This window comes from Nipponia nippon, unplaced genomic scaffold, assembly GCF_047370975.1.
Source record: "Nipponia nippon isolate SJK-2023a ecotype South Korea unplaced genomic scaffold, ASM4737097v1 scaffold_1, whole genome shotgun sequence".
NCBI lineage: Eukaryota > Metazoa > Chordata > Aves > Pelecaniformes > Threskiornithidae > Nipponia > Nipponia nippon.
The window spans coordinates 144,870,457-144,892,712 of record NW_028262290.1 but is presented as its reverse complement, the minus strand read 5'-3'; the positions used below and the strand labels follow the sequence as shown (position 1 = coordinate 144,892,712).

Here is a 22,256-nt window from a genome sequence, read left to right as displayed (position 1 = left end):
GTTTATAACATCTTTCAAAATTAGAGTGAACAAAAGGAACCAGGAACATTTGCAGAATTCTAACTGCTATCATGTGCTTCTAGCCTGCTTCTCTTTCCTGTGCTCATTTTTTCCCTTTCTGCTTTTTTTCCCTTCTTTTCTACTCCTTACAATTTATTGGTTTTGCAGTGTGTACTCTGTTCTGCGTTGGTTTTTGTAGCTGTCACTCTGTTCTCCTCTCCACTCTGTTTTGTGCTACATCTGTGGTTCCCCCCTGCCCCGTCTTCTCATATTCTTCGTTTTCCCTGCTAGTTTCTGAGCTGCAATCTCCTGCCACTCAGCTCTGTGTGCTAAACCATGGAGTCAAATTGACTAGAAATGCTGGCAGAGAGCACTTCAGAGAACAGAGTCTAGCTACTTCCCATCTGCTGTTAGTACACTCACAACTGGAGCAAAGAAAGTGGAAGAAACACATACCGAAGAAGGCTGAAAATCCATGGCATGTATGGGTCAGTTTTTAATCTCTGTAATAAGGCAAGTGAGCGTGAGATTTTAAATACATGTTTTTTCCCTAATCTACTTGGAGGATTTGGGCACCAATTTGGAGCTGGTTTTGATAAACCTGAAATTGTATTTCTTAGTGACTAAGTGACTGCAAAAGTGTGACAAGTAAATCATTCATCAAAAAAAGTTTCATTTCACTCTAGCTCCTATAACTGTAGTGTCTTCGGAGGGATGGCTTGCTGGCTGAATTCAAGAGAGGATTTTCTTTCTCACCTGAGTGACTACGCTCAGTAAGCTGGCCTGACGGGAGTTTGTGGTGCATGTTTGGCATATGAGGAAGGAGAGGGAGCTGCTGGACTGACCAGGAGCTGTTACTTAATCCAGAGAGCAGCTGGAGTGGGCAGGAAGCCATGCTAGAGGGGTTTGATCCAGGCAGCAGCTGGACTGGGCCTGGCTGAGGGCCATGCTGGAGAGATTTGATCCAGAGAGCATCTGGACTCATTCAGGAGATTCAGACCAGTCCCTCAGTGATGGAGGTGGATGGTCTGGTCAATAGGAATTGGATTCCAGTTTGCAGTGGGGTTTTGCTGCAATATCCATGAGTATAGCAAAAGGACAGAAGAGTCCCTTGTCGAAATAAATTGTATGGGGGTTAGTGAATTTTTGAGTCAGATGAGGCTATGTCAGTATGTTGATGCATAAAACTAGGAACAATCTATTGGTCCAGACTGCCCGGAGTATGGTTCTCCTAAAGTACCTTGACGGTTTGAATAGCATTGCTGTGTTGCTGACAGCAATGCCCTTTCCTGCGTAAGAGTAAGAGGATGTGCATGGATGTTAGGTTAGACTCTGATCTCTTCATCAGTTTGACGCATTTTTCTGGAAAGCTAAGATTTTCTCACCAACTTTGGTGGGAGGATCCAGGAAAGGAGAAAGAAATAAAACCTGGGCACTATCCTTCTTGAACTCCAAGTATAAGTTATCTAGACAATCTTCAGAAATGCAAGCTAATCTTTCTTCTTATCATGATTTCCTTTGCTGCTGGAGGCATATTTGTAACCAGACATCTCCTGAAGAATCTCTAAGGCCCTATTATTCTGTTGCCTCGCAATATTGAAAGCTAATCTGTTCTTTTACTTTGAGTAATTCTTTTAAAAGGATGAAACTGAAGGATGAATGGATGAAAAGCAGGGGATTGGTTCAGACTGTCATAGATATTTAGGCAGCTGTTATGCATAGCAATGTTTAATTAGATGGTGACCAGGCACCTAAAGCTCTCTGAAGATCTGTGTCTTAGTAAATAACCTTGAAGATGCGGTTTGTTTCTTACAGGACATTTCTTACCTCTTTTTCTTGTTAAGTGTTAGATCATAAAATCATTAAGGTTGGAAAAGACCCTTAAGATCATTGAATCCAACTGTTAACCTAACACTGCCAAGTTCACCACTAAACCATGTCCCTAAGCACCACATCTACACGTCTTTTAAATACCTCCAGGGATGGGGACTCAACCACTTCCCTGGGCAGCCTGTTCCAGTGCCTGACTACCCTTTCAGTGAAGAAATTTTTCCTAATATCCAATCTAAACCTCCCCTGGCGCAGCTTGAGGCCATTTCCTCTTGTCCTATCACTTGCTACTTGGGAGAAGAGACCGACCCCCACCTGGCTACAACCTCCTTTCAGGTACACAACTGTAGAGAGCGATGAGGTCTCCCCTCAGCCTCCTTTTCTCCAAACTAAACAATCCCAGCTCCCTCAGCCGCTCCTCATAAGACTTGTTCTCTAGACCCTTCACCAACTTTGCTGCCCTTCTTTGGACACGCTCCTGCACCTCGATGTCCTTCCTGTAGTGAGGGGCCCAAAACTGAACACAGTACTCGAGGTGCGGCCTCACCAGTGCTGAGTACAGGGGGATGATCACTTCCCTGGTCCTTCTGGCCACACCATTCCTGATACAAGCCAGGATGCTGTTGGCCTTCTTGGCCACCTGGGCACACTGCTGGCTCACATTCAGCTGGCTGTCAACCAACACCCCCAGGTCCTTTTCCACCAGGCAGCTCTCCAGCCACTCTTCCCCAAGCCTGTAGCGTTGCATGGGGTTGTTGTGACCCAAGTGCAGGACCTGGCACTTAGCCTTGTCGAACCTCATACAGTTGGCCTCGGCCCATTGATCCAGCCTGTCCAGATCCCTCTGTAGGGCCTTCCTACCCTCCAGCAGATCAACACTCCCACACATTTAACACATTTAACTCCATTCACCACAACTCTTTGGGCCCAGCCATCCAGCCAGTTTTTTACCCAGCAAAGAGTACACCTGTCCAAGCCATGAGCCGCCAGTTTCTCCAGGAGAATGCTCTGGGAAATGGTGTCAAAGGCTTTACTAAAGTCCAGGAGGACAACATCCACAGCCTTTCCCTCATCCACTGGAACACTGTGACTGCCTCTATGGTGTGACCTCCAGTTTTTGTCTTGGGTTTATTTCACAGCCTACTGTGCCTGTTAGTAGCGTTTCCTACAAAAAAAAAAAAGCCATTGTTAATAAGATTTCTCTAGTAGTCCCCAAATTTATTCATGGAACCAGTATCATTTACACCGCAATACTATGGTTCTCTGGCAAATCCTCATGTCTATGCCGCATACCATCCTCTCAGTTTTTAAGCTGTAACTGCAAGTACAGCTTAAACTTGCTTAAGCCAACACTACAACCAAAAGAAGTAGTCTTGCACTTGTCCCACCTTTGGACACGTGGTCCTCCCTCACTTCCCACCTGTGTTTGTGCTGGCATATTTGTTTGTGAAGTCACAGCATTAATTGCAAAATAGAGGGCTCAGTACTGCTAGTGCTTATCAGGGGAAGGTGACAATAATAAGGTCAGTCTAGGTAGTCCTTTATTATGAGGCCCAGGGTGTGCTACGTTAAGCTTGGGCAGAAATTCTAGTTCCTTTTAATATATATAGCGGGAATAATATATAGCAGATAAATAATGCCAGCTCCTACAAGGGAAGTGAAAAGAGTTTTCTTAAGCACAATTTATACATACTTTATATATAAGTAATAACAAGGCAGCAGTACCCTGAAGAACTGACCACCACTACTCTGTTACTCTGTGTTGCCAATTTTAAGTCATTCACTTACTATTTCCCTAACTTACTCTGTGTCTTCGCCTGTCCAAGGCAAGGACAGTGTAGAGGCTGTTGGGGTAATTGAACACTGGGAGGAAGTGATTAAGGAGCTACAAGTAAACAAGTTAGTATTAATACAGTGTTCTGTAGTCATGTTTTCTCCAATTCCTCTCTCGGCAGCAGATCTTTATGCAGGCCTAGGGAATAAACAACTATACTTAATTAACTATGCTACAGAGACCTGTACATTCTGTCTCCTGTCAAAATATTGCATTCTGGCAGGCAGAAGGGGAAGAAGAGACAGACTATTACCACGATTATGAACAGTAGCTTAGTATATTGCACAAATAATTTGCTACAGTTTAGATTAGTCAGGACTGGTGGCCACTTCACTAATTTTACTGCTCTCTCAGTATTTTTTTCCTTCATTCCCAAGTGATGCATGCAGACATATTTTAGGAGCGCATTTCCAACATGTGCCTCATGTATTAGTTCTGTCTAAATGAATAGGTGTTCAGCTGAAAGCTGCTGCCAGGACACATTTATGTTCTGACAGTGTTGAAAGGTTTCCCAGCCTCTTTCTGTTTACTTGGTCCAAGTGAAACTGCTCAGTCATTCTGTCTGTCGTGTACTATTGTAACATCATTTTAGTGTAAGTACCTTATTCTCTTCACTTTACCCACCGTGAGACTCTGAATGTTGCTTGTCATGTTATGTGTCATGCGGTTTATGAATTTTATAAATAAAAAGTATCTGATGTTATGTATAACTCTGGTGAATGCACCAGAAGGTCTTCCAAATAATTTCAAAATGCAGCTTGTCTTAAAGACCTGATTTAGCATTCCTTAGATAAGCAAAACCTCCATGGGAACTTGAACAAGGATAGTAGGATCAGTCTCTTTCACAGTTACTGTGATTAATGTTACAGGACAAATTCTTACTCCTATGGTTTGATAAAACCATTTTTATAGTCCATTTCACCAAGCATTTAAATTGTGTATTGCCTTACTAATCAAGGTGTTGTGAACCTTAAAAACATCACTATATTCTTATCATCTGATTCATTTGAAATAGTGTCAAAGAGAGCAGTTAAGAGCATCCTTCCTAGGGAAGTATGGATTATGGGTTTTTAATAGTATTCAAGTAATAGACTATGAGATTCAAATATAAATTAGTCTTTTCAAGGGAGAGATTAAGACAGAAGGTATTCACAATCTGAATAGTGTTGTTCAGTGCCAGTTTGGTAGAAGGGTATAAATGTGCAGTTTTGCATGCAGAAGTTATCCTTTTTAGCTGGAGATGCTCAGCTGGAACAGGGTTCAGAGGTCCTGCGCTGCATCAGGCAGACAAGAGCAGGAAGCCATAGAAAAAGTGCAACAACTAGTTCTGCTGGGCACAGAGTGAATAAAGCCAATGAGTGGGATTTTTCCTTAAGTTCAGCATGGACTTAACTCTTGCTGAAATCAGGGGTGAAATTCTTGTTGCTTTCAGTGCTGCCAGACAGTCCAGTTCTGAGCTCTTTTGAAAATCTCACCTGACATTCTTTCAGTTGTTTCCAGTTGATTTTGTGGGAAGTCTGGAGGATTGGCCTTTCAGTCCTGGGTGTATCTTTATGTTGTGGTATAATTCACAACACTATATTTCCTTTTTCCATCTGTTTTCTGCCCCCTCCACCCCCCATCCTTTTTTCATCCATCGTATATCCATCCATTTTCCCACTCTGATAGCTGTTCGGGGTTGAGTTTGTTTTGTTTTTAAAGGGCTTCCCTTTTCTTTCTCAGCCACTCTGTGATTCTGTGACTTGAAATGGCATCTTTCCCAAGTAAGAGCTTCAAAATCAGCTTGTCAGAAATCTTGTTGATAAGTGGTCTCCGTATTTTAACAGGTAAAGGCAATGGAGTTTTGGTCCTTGTTAGTAAAAGGAATGATGGTTCGGAAGCAGAGCACATTGTGTACAAAGCAGGAAGACCCTTTCTCTTTGTGTTGAGTGCCTCTGTACAGAGATGGCTTGGTTGTTTTGTGTTTCTAAGAACAGCACAGGTTCTGTTCACTGCTGCAGCTCACACCCAGGAGTGAATGACACAGCATCTGTCTTCTGTATTCCTAGTTTTGGTTTGGACAAATAGGTTGCAGTGTCCAAGTGCTCCATAAGTAGTGAACCCAAAAGGAATGGAGTGGCGGGGGAGGGGGGAGAGGGGAAGATGATGAGGAGCAAGGAAAATAAAAATGCTGGAGGAAAAAAACTTCATGATAAATGACAATACACACAGCAGGCTGATGACGAAAGAGGGTGATTGTATGAGATTGAACCTAGATACAGGGTTAACTGAAGTGAATAGAATAAGACCTTGGTATCTCAGGCATTTACTCATTTACAGCTCAATTTCTACCAGAACTGCCAGAGCAAGAGAACCACACAGGAATTTGGTGAAAATAAGACAACAGGAATTAAAGATCACTATCTGGCACATGCCTTGGTTCCTTTTACAAATATTTATTCTCACTGTGTACATAAAGAATAAACAAGGGAGGAAGTATTAAGCTCAAGTCAATAAGTTAAGGTCCAAGTAAAAAGATCCACTTCACCTGTGGTGTTTCCTGTACATATTATATTGGCTCTGAATATTGCATGTCATCAACAACTTTAGGAAATCACATCTGCTAAATATTTTACTGGTGAATGTTTTAAATATCTTCAAAACATAATGTTCAAGAGGCTTCCCATTTCAATTCTTTTTTTTAAATTACATTTTCTGATTACAGTGTAAAGCAGAAAATATAATTCAGACTATGAAACAGGGTTGCTTTAAAGAATCAAATATTTTATAGTCACGAGCAGAAAACTCCCCTTTTGTACAAGAGCTTCACAATAGAAGTCAATAAGATTTCTTTGGTAATGTTTTCAGCTAAATCAACTGTTATTAATCTTACTGTCATAGCAAAGTAAATGTGACAGTGTTGTCAGAATATGTTCTCTCTTTTAAAGTTTGTTGCTTTTTCTGCCCCCCCCCCCCGCCCTTAAACAGAACAACTGTCAATAAAAATGGAATTTACCAGTTTGAACAAGCTTCAAAATGTAAGGCAATTCAGGACAACATTTTGTCATCATCTATCAAGAAGAAAAGGTAGGTATTTGCTGTGCTTTCTGCTTTGTTTGTTTTAAATAGAAGGGTAAAAGATTGTCCCTTTTGCATAATTCTCGATGATATTAATGTGGAGCTATGCAATAGGAAACTGAAATTGTTCAACCAATGTTTGCCTGCATTTTTTCTTTCACATGTAATAGATTTATTCGAGGTTGGATTTTTTTTTTTTTTATTTTCACGATATAAGTCAACAAGATTTCTCCTTGCCAGTTAGCAACATTTTATTCCAAGATAGTCACAAAAAGGTAGAACAGAATCTGTGAGGTATAATTTCATTCTTGAGTGTCTTTTTCCTGACTGGTGAACACTCCTGCTATGAGCAACCTCAGATAATGGATTCTTTTCAGCGTATTCACTAGAGTAAGTATAGAAATGTACTAGTATAAAAACTTGCTAATTAATTGCACTCATTATAATAACTAGTCCACAGGAAACTAATTATTCAATTTTAGATACATTGAAAAGCCACCCCAAATTAATTTTGGGTTTCAACTTGCTGTTCTGCCTTTTCCTGACATGGAAAAAAATATTTCATATCAGCCCTGCTCCAATTCCTTGCCACTTGCTAAAGTGAAAATGGGAGAAGCACCCCATTGCTTTTGATGTGTAATATTTTGCCTATATGGATGCACCAATAAAGAAAAGATTGTAAATAAGAAAGGCTTCCCATTAGGACTGAGTTCCAGCTTAAAATTAATTATATGCCTTGGTGTCTTCAAAATTGGAAGGTTTTGGGTTTTTTTTCCCCCGCCTCCATTTGCGAAGAGAAGAGAAATGGAATGAGAAACAAAAGCTCTGCTAAAAATAATTACGTGCCTTTCCCCATTCAAAGGACTGGAGAAGTCAAATTTTTCCTTAACAGAGAAACAACATCAAATCATGATTTTAAAACTTCTCCTGTCCCCCTCCTCTCTTTCTAATTGCATTTTAAGATCTTTCACCTATTTTTAAGTCACCATATTCCCAGCATTCTGTCTTTACTCTTTTAATTCTTTCCTTGTTTTTTTTTTGTCCTCTATAACCTCTTCTCCCATCAATATTCCACCTCATCAGCAACATTATCATTGAAGTTTTTACTCTTTTGAAAGGTGGAAGACCACTATCTTACTGATGCACTGCTAGTGAGAGCTGAAACAGGCATTGGCAAACAGAGGTCAAAGAGTTGACTGGAGAATTGAGTGATTAACAACAAGAGAAGGACAACCAGTCACTGTATTGCCTCCAAAATCCAGTTATAGCAATATAAATGCTGTTCTTTATCCTGTGTGTTACAAAGTTGTGCAGGCTGCAGGAATGCAGACACACTTTTCATATCTAGAACATTTTGGAGCCGAGATTGTAGGAGAAGCTTTAGGAATTGTGAGACCTTTATTCTGTGGCTAAAGAGAAAGGAGCTGCGCTATTTAACGAGGCAGAAGATGAATTGGGCAGGTAGGAAGAGAAACTGATGCTTGGAACAAAGCAAGGGATTGCTTTGTGCCATGAATATTGCAACTCATTGCCCTTCACTGAGAGGAGCTGCAGGGGTCTTTGTTGCTTTTCCAAGGTGTGACCCACGGGCAAGGTATATAAATGCTTTGTATTGCAGTTCTGGACTTCCAGGGACATTCTGGACACTCTTGCCTCTTGAGTTGGCAGAAAGAGAAGGAAATTACTAGTTTAAAGCTTGTCAAATGATTTGATAGTAAAAAATGCTATGTAAGTGGGAAGTTAGTATTATAGCAGGTATGTGCTGGTGGTGATAAAGAGCCTGAAATGCTGAGTTTTGCTGGCAGTTTTCCATTTTTATTCTAGAGCAAGCCCTGTGCACACTCTCCTGAGGGCTTTAAAAACTGATAGTTGTTTTGGTAGTATTAAAGTGTCCAAAGGCAAAAGGGATCCTCCTTTTCTCTTGCATTTCCTGCTGCTGTTTTTCTTTTTATTTGTTTCTTTCTTGAACATAAGCTGCCAAGTAGGAATATCTCATTTTTTCACTCATGCTTCTCAATTTTCTTTCTAATTAAAATAGCTTTTTTTCAAGGAGGTGTTTAGTTTTAGCCAGTAACCAGTGGGGCTGCATCTGTCTCTCTGCTTTGACATTTTACCTATTGTCTCCCTACTATCTCAACACTTCTGTCCTTGCCGTTTTCCTTTAGATATCTGCCAAAAATTAGAAGATACTTATACTTTGTCAGTGCCTCGGCTGTGCATAATAATTCCACCTTAGCAGTTAACGTAGAAGGTCACTGCGTACCTGACAAGTACTATAGGCAAAAAAAACCCTTCCAGGTGTTACTTGTCAGCAAGGCTCATACAGTATAAGTGAGTTTCCTACAACAGCAAGTTATTATAGTGGTTGTGGTGCAGGTGTCAGACAAAAACAGGACGAAACATGTTTCATTCACTACTTTCAGCACTGTAATTATTGTCTTGTCCATGTATTTTTATAGTTCAATTTACATGAGCTTTTTTATCTTAATAATAAAACCCTTTTAGCATCAGTGAGTATGTGCTGTAAGCTCCTGGGTACCAGTGGAAATATATGTATCGTCCCAGGTCTTTAAAATGGAACAGTGGAGAAGAGGACTGTCTGGGTTACAGCATAGCCATGAAATGATATTCCGATGGCCTTCTGGACTGATTCCATTGGAGGAGTGAGTCCCCAAGGCTCCTTTAAAGCAGGAAATGCTAAAATAGGCTTTCTGAGAGGAAAACAAAGCTTTCTGGGCTGTAAACCCAGCTGCAGCAAATCCCAGAGCTGCACTTTGAGTCTTAAAAAATTAATCTATGGGAATATTGTCTGTATTCAAGTAGAGTTCATTCCATGGAAGCCTTATATCGGTGTGAGCAGATGTGGTGGCCGCCTTGCAGAGCTGCCGCAGTCGGGAGCTCCTGTCCCCCAGGACGTGCTGCTGGGTTGTCTCTGCCACTTGTGGTGCTGTGCCAGCACTGGCAAAGATGAGTTCTGACAGTCCATACTGTCTTTGTAAGTCACACGAGGAGCAAAACGGGATGCACAGGTAGACCAGAGGCGGTGGTGTGCCTTGTAAGGACTGGTGAGCTTAGACACCTCCGAGCAAGAGTGATTCCACCCAGTAGAGAGCAGTGGAATGGCAGCAATGTTCTCGCATTGTAATTGGTGTTTTTACCCTAGGTGCAGCTTCTGTAACATGTATAAGAAGGTCCTTACAGGTTCTGACAGTGAGCGCCCGTGTTTCTCATGAGGCCTCAGAACTAGCGTTATGGATGATGCTTTGTTTTTTCTCCTTACCATATGTTTCCCTGTAACTTGCTAATAACTTGTCAGTCCATGCAATTTCTTCCTGAGCTGATGGTAATTTTTCTTTCCATTTCTGACTCTGATCTTCATCTTATCAATGTCTTTAGGCTAGAATTTGCTTTTTCTATATTTTTTTCTCCTACATAATGATAGCTTAAGTAACTTTTCATGCCCTGTTATCCTGTTATTTTTTGGAATTTTTCCATAAATTCCAGCATCTGAGAGTTATTTATTGTTTAGCCTTAAGGAATAAAACTAGATGAGCGATTCAACATCAGCATAAGCTATTTCAGTCCTGTGCTTCTATCCCATCCTCCCCACACATGCATTCCCTGTCCTGCCCTGTGCTGGCACTGACACTTGTCTGACCCCACAGTGAGCCAATTTAGGTAGCAGCTTCGGCAAGAAAGTAGTTCCATTTTCTCTGGCTGCAGTTCCAAAGCTGCTAATACAACATACCAGCAGGCAGCTGCCAAAATAGGAAGGCCTTGTTCCCAGTTTCTCTGCTCCCATCTCTCCTTGCTTATACTGACTGTGGTGTTCGATGGAATCTTTCCTGATCTGCTTTAACACACTAAAGAAGAAGAAAATGTATATGCATATTTTTTTCTTTCTGAGTTACTTTTTTGCCGTGGTAGTGAATTAAAGTGGCCTATGAAGGCATTTGACAAGTGCAAAAGCTGGCAAAAACAAAACAGAGGTGGAGTGAAGTAAGTACCAGCAGTGGCACAAGGGAGAGAACAGATTTGGAGTAGGACTGGAAGGAGGAAGAATGTACTGCACCAGGTCAGATCAGCTACAGCTGCAATGAAGCTAGTTTGGCTCTTCTCCCCCTTCTGCCCATTCATTTCTGCTCTCTTGAGTTGTGCAAGGGCTCAGTAAAATCAGTTTAGTCACAATCATCTAGTGACTTTAAGAGTTTGCTCAGTCAGGATGATGAGAATTGTACATGTTGTCACGGGGTCAGACTTGAGCCAAAGATCAATTCTAATGCAGAACTCATCTAAAAAGTTTCATTTCTTTTTCCATGTGGAAATGGGACATGATTTTACTCAGGGGTAGATAAGTTAACTTTAGCAGTTGCAGTACTTTTATGAAGCAAACAAATAAAGGGAACTGTTTTTTCAAATGTTTGCCATAAAGCTGTGGTACTAAAAGCATGTTGAATACAGAGAGAGAAGGAAGCTTTCAGGTTGTTGACCTCTGCTGTTGCAAGCCACCACAGCCTTTTTTATGTTCCTTTTTATAAATTCTCATGCTCCATTAAAAAACAAGTGAGGTTTCTTGCCATCCCAACTGTTGTAAAACTGTTCAAAATACACACTTCTAAGTTCCAGCTTAAATAAACTCACAATCATTTGGTTTGGGGCCAACGCTAAGCCATTTTTGCTGAAATAATACAAGGTAGATCTTTTCTGGAGACATGAGTCCCACAGAATCTGTAGTCATGGCATCCATATCATCTCTTCTTCCCATTCCCCCAGTCCTCCTTGTAAGTCATAGTTTTTAAAAAACCTGCATTAGGATCCAAGCACAAATAGGAGAAGTATTAACATTGAACCTATAAGGGAAGAAATGTCTCCATTCTTTTCACTTACATGTTCCAAAGTATTTCACATATGGACAAACTTAAATCTCTTGGAAGGGTTTAAAAGGAGCAGAAAGCTCTTTGGTTTCATGTACCAATGTAACGACAGTGCTGGTTGATGTAAAACAACAGATTGTTTTATTTAAGAGATAATTTGAAGGAAAACTTACATCTGTAAATATTGGTCTATGGTCTTAGATGATTGAATTGAATTTTGGGGACTCTATAAGGTAAATGAAAGACAAGGCATAAGAAGTGTAATGTTTCATCTTGGCTTGCAAAAGCTACATTTCAAAACATTTTTGAAGTTTCAAACACCAAATACAAGAAAGAGATTTTTTGCATTATTTTGGACTTTTGCACTTGAGATGATTTCTAATAACTTTAAGATATTTATGGTCAAATCTTTAAGTTTGAAACCAGTGTGCTTTTGAAAGTTTCTGAAAAGAAGAGTTCATTAGGACATCACTATTAAGAAGCAATGTTTAATAGGTCATGCTAATTAAATGAGGATAGTACTGTTACAAATTACAAAAATAAAATAGGTCATGGAGTTCTAAAAGCAATCTGTTATATATGCACCATGCACATTATTATTAATACATGCATCATTTGAATGTTTTAGAGACTGTTTCTAAATATACATACATATATATTCTAGTGTTTGATGTTGTTGCCTTTTTTAGATATTCAGAAGATTATTATCTTCACATAGTCACAAAACTGCAGAACTGCACCTGGATAAGGAGACCAGAAGAATCTACAAAATTCAGGTAATTTTCATTGTCTCATTTAGAAAAACTGTTTACCCTAGATTCATCTAAAAAGCTATAAATTTAAATCTTTCCTTTTGAAAAGATAATTTTGTATTGCTTTTAGACTGCATTCATAGCTGTACAGTTCTATTAATCTTTCGATGCTGGGGCTCTTGTTTATTTGAAATGAACTGTGCAAACTGAGTAGGATAAAAGAGCTACGTGAATGAAGTAATTTTACCTGTCTCCACTATAATGAATAGTTAACTAGCTTAAGTAGAATAGATTAAAATATTCCTGACACAAAACCTACAGTATTAAAAAAAAAATCAGTAATGTGATTTTGTCCATCTGAACTGGCACTCTGGTAAAAGACTGTGTAATGAAGCAGCGTGTTTCTTACCTCGAGACTATTGCTTCTATTACAGAAGTGCCCAAGGCACTCATTAGGTTTGACGCTGCATGTTATGGCCCCTGAGCATGTAAGCACGTGATTACATCTGTCGTTGTTTGGGATGGCACATAAGTACACGCTCTGTAGGGACAGTGATCCCTGAAAAGCTTCCACTCTCATTTGGAAATGCATGATGCTGGGTTTAGAGAACAGCTTCACTATGCCAACCGTATTTTCTCCAGGGGAAAATATTCTCTTGGATTACATTATTACATAGATCAGAATTAAAGATTCTGTCATGATCATTAAAAATAAATAAACTGACCTACCTTCCAACTCTTTGGAGTTAACTAGCATTGAAAACTTAATATCCACATGCTCAGCATGATACCCTTGGAAGAAGTAGTTTGGGGAGGGTAAAGCTTTTTGTGCAACATAAATTTCTGTGTATCATAACTGACTAATGGTGTTTCCCAAAGCTGAGATAGGAGAATACACAAAGTTAAGGTTTAAGAAACTTTCAATTAACTCAGGCAGGCTTTAGCTGTGCACAGAGATATCAGAGCATGCTAAGGAGCTGTAGAAGCAGCCCATTCTGTTTCAGAACAGGCAGGTGTCTTGTACAGAGTTGACAAGAGGTGAAGCTGCTCTCATCTGCTCTTCACCCTGCTACATTCAGGGGTTTTGTTTTCCAATCTTTTTTTAACTTATCTTCATTCTGAACAGACCAGCCACTACTTACCAGAAATTTGCCATTTCTGCTGTGCTAGGTGTACGAGTCAGTCGCAGAGTAACCACTCCTTGTCCAGCTTGACTTCTGCATTTATTGCTTCTGCATTCTCCCTTCCACCAGGCCAACTTCTTCTACATCTTCTAGGCCTATGGGAATCAAACATGACACCCTCTATCTAAACCATCATTTGAGACTGTTGAACTTTAAGTACAAGATGCTTACTGTTCCTCTTGCTGTCTTTGCCTTCCAGCAAGGAGTGTGGGCCATAAGTAGTCAAGGTGGGTTATACAATCAATGATCAGGCTGAAAATATTCAAAAGTGAAAACTGTGGGGTGCACTAGGCCACTTAGAAAATGTGGACTGTACGTACATTGAGATGACCTTGCTAGCTTTAACTTAGCTCAAATACCAAGCAAAAAAATTCTTTTGAAACCCAGGCTGGACAAACTCTTGTCACTTAATTTACATTCAGGGGATGCTCTGTTATGGTTTCATTGCTTTTTAACATCCAAACTAGCTAGAATATTAGCTAGTTCATATGTATACAACCCATGCTGCAGTTCTGCTGACAGTACTATATATTCTTCTGTCCCTATGAAATTTGATCTGCTTTGATATTATCCAGAAAGTCCATTGATATGACCAAGGACTGGTACTTTTGTTTAGGACATTGCAGATTATTATTTTACAAAAGATGTGTGCTTTTGCAGCAGTCTTTTTCTTTTTCCATTCTCTCAAACTCCTCTTCTCTCTGTTGTTTTCTGGAAACAGGATGTTTCCAGAAGTTTTACAGTTGTCCTTGCTCCCAGACCATACTGGAGACTTTCAAGGCTCTTAGCAGTTGGTCTATGGAGGCTTAAAAAAAAAAAGATTTAAAAAAGAGAAAACCAAATTCAGTATAAAATTTACTGACTAAATCTGTATACACTTCATGCTTGCAGCACTCCCAGACTTATGCACAAGAGCCTGGAACTAGCTTTGCAAGGACACTCTAGCTGAGAAATGATGCATTGACATCTAGAAATGTGGTCAAATAAATGAATTAATAATCCCTCGGCAGTACATATGTTCCTTTTTTCTAACTTTGCCTAGTGTCAGTAATGCATAATAATTGCGTAATACAAATATTATTCAGTTCTAAAAATCTCATTAAGTCAGTGGATAAACACACCCATTTTGCAGAAGAGGAAATTAATCGCAGAGGGGCTGTGCAGCAGGAATTGGGTAATACAGCTAGCCACCTTCAGGAGGAGAGCTCGAAGCTGCCTGTGCCATATTATTCACCTGCCAGTGCCACCAGAAGTCTGCCTGCTGACTAGACTGCAGAGAAGCTGCTTGATTTCTTTCCTTGTTTGCCCATCTGTTAAATGGAGTGAACACTTACATGCTTCTCAGGCATGGTGTCAATTGTATGACATCTCTGTATTATCCTGAAGTTCTGAAGAACAGGCATGCATATTTATCAGGGATTTAATGTCTTGTGCTTCAGGGCATAAACTAACCTCTAATTAATAAGGTTCAAAAGCAGCTTCCCGTGGGGCAGTGAATTTCTCAAAGAAGCTTTCATGTGTTTTCCTTTGCAGCTTTTGCTGTTGGCTACCATCATACTGGTAGTGGAGTGAATGAATATGCGGTCTGAGCCAGTAACTCTTACGTTCCTAGAAGACAGCACTGTGTGCCAATGAGTACGCATCGATTCTCTTTGTAAGCCGCGCTCCCAGCAGATCCAGGCCAAATAAAAGAATATGAATTAGAAGTGCAATGCAGGAAAGAAATACTTGTCTTTGTATTTGGCAAAAGGGTTACAGGTGACAGCCATGCGTGTTTTTGCCAACCCATTGTACAAAAAGCAGAGTGCAGGATTCCAGGTTGGCCCTCTACTACCTAGCTGAGCTTTGCCATGCAGCTGTGCAAACTGATTTGTTGTCAGAGAGCTGCCCTTTTCCAAATGGCTTCCTCTAAAGCTGCTCTGCTGTGCATGCTCACATGCACTTGGTTAGATTGCTATCTGGCAGTGGTCAGTGGCTCTTGACAGCTATGTGATGTTTACCCATGCGTTTCTCAAAATCAAGAAGAATCATGAGGCAAGTACAAGCCATGACGTTCTCTTTAATACCTCCCATATACACAGTCATTCTTCTCTGGTTGATTTTGGTCCAGCCTCTGCCAGGGAACCAGTCTCCTGGCCCTTCACTTATTTCAGTATCTGTAATGCTGACATCAGCACTGCCAGATTTAGGCTGCCCTCAGAGGAGCAAGTGCAAGCACTTGGTTCATTGCTCTTGCAATCTAGTTCAGATTTATTGTGCCCCTCATTAGTGTTTGTCAGCCATTGCTAAAGAAGTTTCATCTAACTTCACAATAGATACTAGCAAGGGTGATGTAACTACACCAGAAGTGGTGTAAATGGCATCCTACTAACAGTGATTTAGGGAAAGTCTCCAGTGTTTACTGCTACTGACATATAGAGAACTATTTAAGTATTTTTTATTCAGACCTTTCCTTTATGAAGTTCAGCTGTGCTTCTCTTGTTCTTTTTTTATTTCTCTTGTTCTTTATGGCTTTACAATCATCTAGCATCTCCACATTATCCCTTTGTTTCTAAGCCCGCCAGAATTCTTCCTCCCTTTTCAGGTTTACGTCAGCTCTAACTTGTTTTAGACAAAGCAAGTCCTCAGATTTCTTGGTTATAAGAGAGGATTGGTACAGACTTGGAAAGGGAGGGGAGATAATCTCACAGCTGCCTGGAAGTGTCATTCTTAAAGCTCCAGAAAAAATCTGTGCTGGGTAGCTTCCTCTGCAAAGGATCTTCTAGCTACACTCAGTAGAGTCGAGTCTCAGGTTCCCTAGGTAACCTGAATATTAATTATTATATTAGTATTCTTCAAAGGTTTTCCACTTAAAAGAAATGTTTCATTAGTGCAACAAATTACAGAGCCCAATTGGGTGCAAGCTGTAATTGTTTTTTACACCTCCACATCTCTTTGCTTTACAGACCTTTAAGCTTGATTTATTCTCATTTGGGCTGTACACCCATGGTAGCAAATAATCTGCAGATTTTCCAAGTAGTTGCAACTCCTATTTTTGCCGGAATCTAACAAATAACTAAAACAGCCCTCAAAATGGGGGGTGGGGGGGTGGGGGGGTGGGGGAAGGATAACGAGAAAGGCTGAGCAGATACTGTGTTCCAGAGAACCCTCTGGGCATTGTATTTCTGGGCTGTCTCACTGATCTTGGAGCCTGGCAAAGCAATGCAACAGTTCTTCAGGATTGGTACCACACTGGAATAGCCCTGTGTGAGCTGTGGATATTGGGCCCCCTCCCCGTGGAAATACCATTCCTGACAAACCTTACTTGCATCTGATAATGAAGGGAGAAGGAAATTCCTAGGTGTAAAATACAGTTTTAAAACCCCTGATGTTACACTGAGGTTTAGCTGGCACACTGCTCCACTCTACCAAAATATTTTTAACTTTTTTTAAAAGAAGGCGTTACTACTTTAAAAAAAGAACCCTGGATCTCAAAAAGAATGGTTAATAGATCAACCCATTTTCCTAGTCCTGTAATTTCCCCACCTGCTTTTTATTCCACTTGACCTCTATTACCCTTTTCCCACTTTAATATCTCTTCTGAAAAGCGTGTTGAACATTCCTGCAGATTATAAAATCCCACTCCTTCTTGAAGAGATTAATTTGTAGTGTGCTACACTCTAACATATATAACAGTATTGCTTAACACATCTGTGTACTGCAATGAACCACGGTTGAAACACAAATAAAATACCCTGCAAGGTCAATTTATGCTTACATAAGCTCACACCACCACATAATCAATAGCTTTCCTTACACTAAACAGATCAATAATTCCACTGTACTCTCTGAAATCTTCCATTCCAGTATACAAGAAAATACACAGAACTCTGAGATTACAGTGTGATTTAAGAGTAAATTTGCTGCACAGGTTTAATAGATCATATGTAAAATCAGGAGTATATATTCAGAGACATATTTCTATTTCAGAAGAGAAAAAGGCTGGGTGGAGAGACAGTAATTGGTGACAGTTTGGAGAAATGATTGAATCTTTTAATTGCTCTACAGACTGTATACTTTCCTAAAGGTTGGAGGATTCCTATAAGGGGAACCTAATTTTGGATCAGACTGAGTTAATTATGTCTTCATGGTGAACTCTTTAAATAGTCTTTGGTTTGAAAATTTTATTACACTGTTTACATATCCCACCTTGATTTCAGATTCAACCCTGTTGGCTTTCATTTTCTTAAACATTTATGATGTTACTTCATTTATAGACAGTTCAAGGGCTGTCAGTGTAGCATTCCCCTTCAACACGTTCTGTTTCAGATATCAGATTTAACTGCTCTTTTCTAAAATATTGGAATATGTCATAATATGCCTCAGTGCACTTTCATGCTATTGACTTGGATTGACAAGAGCCTGGAGAAACCCGTACCATTGTCTAGAGCCCCCAGTGCAGTACAATAAGATAATTGCTTGCTCATTATAAAATGTTACAGCAGTGGACATAGATAAAAGGTAGTCTCGCTGTTTGTAGTTGCACCCTTGAAACTTTGCTGTTATATAGTGGAATTTTTGGGGGGTTCTTCTCTGTACTCTCACGACAGTCTCTTCAGTATGAAACCTCAAAGTCTTTGTTGTCTTCACATGTACAGTACAATAGCTCACATGAACTGATGATTACAAATACCCAAGCTAGGTGAACTATTAAAACAAGTTATTAGGCAAGCATAGACTTTTTCTGGTTATTGGTAATCCACAGTCTTTTGTCACTTGGAATACTTTGCCCTTTATTCAAATGATATTACAAACTGTGCTGTGAAATACACTTACCATCAGACTTACAGGAGTTACAGCTTTAAATATTTGCTATTCTTCTTTGTGTTTGGGGTTTTTTTATGTGGTGTTTATGTGTGTTGGGTAGCTGAAGATCCACAAAGAGATATGTCTGTGTAAGCATTGCTGGTGTGGATAATGTGCAAATGCTTTTTAACAGGTCTGATATGATATTCTTTTTGCAAACAAACATTCACATGGACAGATGTTTATAAAAGGTGACTTAGAATCAAATGGGCTTAGACCATTACTGAAAGAAGCTTGGCCAGATATCTGTTAAAAATCTCCAGTCATTGAAATTCTGCGTCTTGCCTAGGCAACCTGTTTCAGTGTGCTTCCTAATACTGAACTTAAGCAAATGAATGTGATGTTCCTCACCCTCCCCACCGTGGCTTTATAGGACAGTCGAGCATCTCCTATTTAGAAAAATGTTTTGTGTACTTTGGTACTTCTGCAGTGTCCATCCCCATCTGCTTTTCCCCTCCTCCCACCTCAATTTAATCCAATGTATAATGACAACGAAATATTTCACACTGTCTTCAGGAATGAAGAATGCCCTCTTGCCCCAGGTCTACAGGCACTGGCGTCACACTGAAGTGTAGTCTACACAAAAGAAATGCTATTAAGTTCACACAGTTTTGTCAGATTCTGCAGGCTGACGTCTGCCTGGGGGTACTGCAACCCCTTAAGGATCACAGTTAGCTGTGTTGGCCCAGGGGTCCAGCTCTAGGCTGGAGCAGACAATTCCAGTGGTATACTCTCTTTCCTGTGTCCCAAAGTACGAGGCTGTGTAAAGTTTTGGTGCAGAAGCAAGTGCCTTTTCACACCTGATAGATATCTAAATAAAATATGTTAAAAAAATATACAACAAAATGACTTTAGCTAAGCACTTCTGGTGTCCTGAATAAAAACCATCCTACTTACTGCAGGAGGATGAATCAAAAGTCCTTTTGGTGCTTGTATCAGTAGTTTGGAGGAGTGGGGGGATTTTAAACTCTGCAGAAACTCTTTGCATAAAGACAAATTTCACCCTTGTTATAGGTTCTTCCCATTCTACTCAGGATAAGGGCAGTGCTGGCTTCTGGACCAGCTGAGAAACTCTGCTAGCCCTTGACTAACTGTTGACTGCTTTAGCCCTTATGGCTGGTTCAAATTGAGTTGTTGGAAGGAAGATGTTGAGATGTTTGCAGTCTCTTCAGCATGTGTGCACACAGTGTCTTGTCAGCAGGCACGTGCAGCCTGTACGCAAGCACTGAACTAGCTGAAATGCATACATTCATCTTAGTGCAGAACCAAGCTGAGCTAATGAATCTTGCTGCTAGGAGGGATACAATAGCTCAGGCTGAGCTTCTTGGCTACAGAGTTACTACAGGAGCTGCAAAGAAACTACATCAGCATGTTTAGATCCTGCAGATACTTACTGACTTCCACTAAATAGAGTGGACTTTTCATGTGAAGTGTTTGTGTTATGCAGAGGGTTTTGGAAACATGTACAATCAAGGCAGCAGTCCTCTATTACTGCCCACGGTTCAGTGTGGACTAACTGCATAGCAGTTGGAAAACAACATTATTCCTTTGGCTTGTCTCAATACTTTGATGACTTGCTTCAGAAACCAGGATTTTCTTAAGTTCTTAGCAGCCACAGACCTGAAGAAATTATCTGCTATGTGGGCTCAGAATTCCATCTCAGCTGACCTCAATACAAAAATGGGTCCAGCATCCTTGGTCCACACAGGACAAAATGCAGCGAAAGTGTCTGCTGAGCACCAAAAAAAATTCTCCAGTGCAACAATGGCTCTGTGTTGTCTAATATGAACAAAACTTCACAGACAAATGCAGCACACCGCTCTGGTTAGGTTATTGATTAAGACTATCATGACTGTACTTATTCAGTTTTATGAGGTATGTATTACCAGTCCAAATGATATAGTCTTTTTCCAGGTACTGATTTTGTTCCTTACTTGTTATGAGTGAGATTTCCAGATAATACAATCAAGTCCCTTTCTGCTTATCTTGGCATAAGAAATATCTGTGGTTGATGTTATGCCTCAGGATTTAAAAATAGCTTTTAAGTCTCACTCTGCTTCCAGCTGCTTGCAGGAAAAATGTTGGAGAGAAGGCTTCCTCCAAATAAGAAACTGGCAGTACCAACCTGTACTCCAAAGGAGGTAGTTTCCAAACTTAGGGCCCTACAAAACTTGGGTACTTTGACTCCATCTTCCTTCACTCTGGACTTCTAATGCTGTGACTGAATCATAAAAACTCTGTTCTAGGCCAACCCCCAAGCCTAGCAGCTCTGTTAACAACTGGAACTCAAACCTTCTTACCGTAAGCGACATCCGTGTTCTTACACATATCTGAGGTGGATGCTCAGCCTGTATGGCAACATCCCATCTTCGAAGAGCTGCCCCCATATCTCAGCATTTTATCCTAGTCAGAACAGACAACGTGGATCACTTTCTACCCTTCCAAAGAAAATGCAGAGTTTGGCTTTAAGGTAGTACCATTTGGTGCTGTTAAGATTCTGACCCTTGTCTCTTATCCCACCACCTGCTTAGGAGTTTCTTTGTATTGTAGGTTTTAATAATTTCTCTCTTCCCAGGTGGCATGATACACGAGTTAAAATGTTGTCTTGGCTTTGCAACACCTTACATAGAACACTTGTTAAAAGAATTGACTTGTATGATACATGTTATAATCTTACGAAGTACACGCTCTTTCGGGTGTCATTACCTCATGACAGAGGCCACATGTGGCATTAATACTATGATGACAGTTGCAGTAGTAGATTGCTTGAACTGCCCAGTCTCTACCCCTTCCTCATTGCTGTCAGTTATAGAGGTACCATGTGTCACAGCTTGTACAAAATCCTGTATGAACAGATCACTAAACATATTGCCAGTGGGTATTACTGTCTGCAGGTTACATGCGTTCCCGCTGGAGCTTTGTACGCGGATGCTTGGGCATGGTGGGATTCTGTGTCATGATTTGGTTTAAGTAAGAGGTTTCTATTTTTACCTCCAAATTTTTAGCGTGTATGCTGTTAGGTAACTTAAGAATATATATCATTAATCAATATGTATTCTCTTGTTCTCACTGCGTTTCTGAACTAGCCTGGCTCTGTTATACTTCCTCAGTGGATCCATAATATTAAATTTAAACTATTACTTTCTTATTAATTCTGATACCTGTTTTTCTTCAGACTGTTTCTGCTTTTATTGAAGCACTTGTTCTTGTGGAATGAGTAATAAAAAGCAAGAACATGTCATCTGTATTAATGAATGTTATCTATCATCCGTTTGCTTTTTCAGGTTCTGGTAGCCATCACACACAAACCAGCTGTTTTACTAAAGCTAGGCAAGAATGTTCTGGCATTATTTCTTCTCCTCTGGATGTCCCATGGTTGACACAGATAATATTTAGGCCTGCTTCATTTGGCTTTAAGAAAAAATTCAAGGAAATCAAAATTATGGTTTTTTGTGATTCCTCGTCTCCATGTGATTGCCAGGGAGCAGTGCGGCACAGCTTCTCCCTAAGGAGCACCGAGTGGGATCCCAGCGCAACAACCTGGCCAGCAGAGCAGGGACTGGCGGTCAGGCCCATCCCACCCCCAGCCAGGAGTGGGGCAGCCCCAGCCCCAGGCATCGGGCACCTCCCTGGGGATGGGATGGGCACAGCTGGAGACTGGCCCTGCTGCCAGGGACTGACGGCGCCAGGGGCTGACATGGGGTCCTGGGCCATGGACAGGGTGTGTGGGTGGCCCCGGGGGGGCTAGGCAGGGGTAGTGAGGTCTGGTGATGCCCTCAGGGCCTGACAGTGATATCTGAATCCTCTTATTACTGTAGTACATATTGAGGTTAGAAAGAGCGGGTTATACGAAAAAGTGTACAAGAAAGAAAAGCAAGTG

At 40.6% G+C, this 22,256-nt stretch overlaps 1 protein-coding gene across 1 annotated transcript in view; it reads left to right on the top strand.

Annotated features, from left to right (window-relative positions):
• Nucleotides 1-22,256, top strand: part of ST8SIA6 (ST8 alpha-N-acetyl-neuraminide alpha-2,8-sialyltransferase 6) — a 41,266-nt gene that overhangs the window by 1,724 nt on the left and 17,286 nt on the right. Inside the window, exons 3-4 of the mRNA XM_087775973.1 lie at nucleotides 6,632-6,730; nucleotides 12,285-12,371. Coding sequence (XP_087632099.1) covers nucleotides 6,632-6,730; nucleotides 12,285-12,371 — 186 coding nt within the window. The remainder of the gene's footprint in view (nucleotides 1-6,631; nucleotides 6,731-12,284; nucleotides 12,372-22,256) is intronic.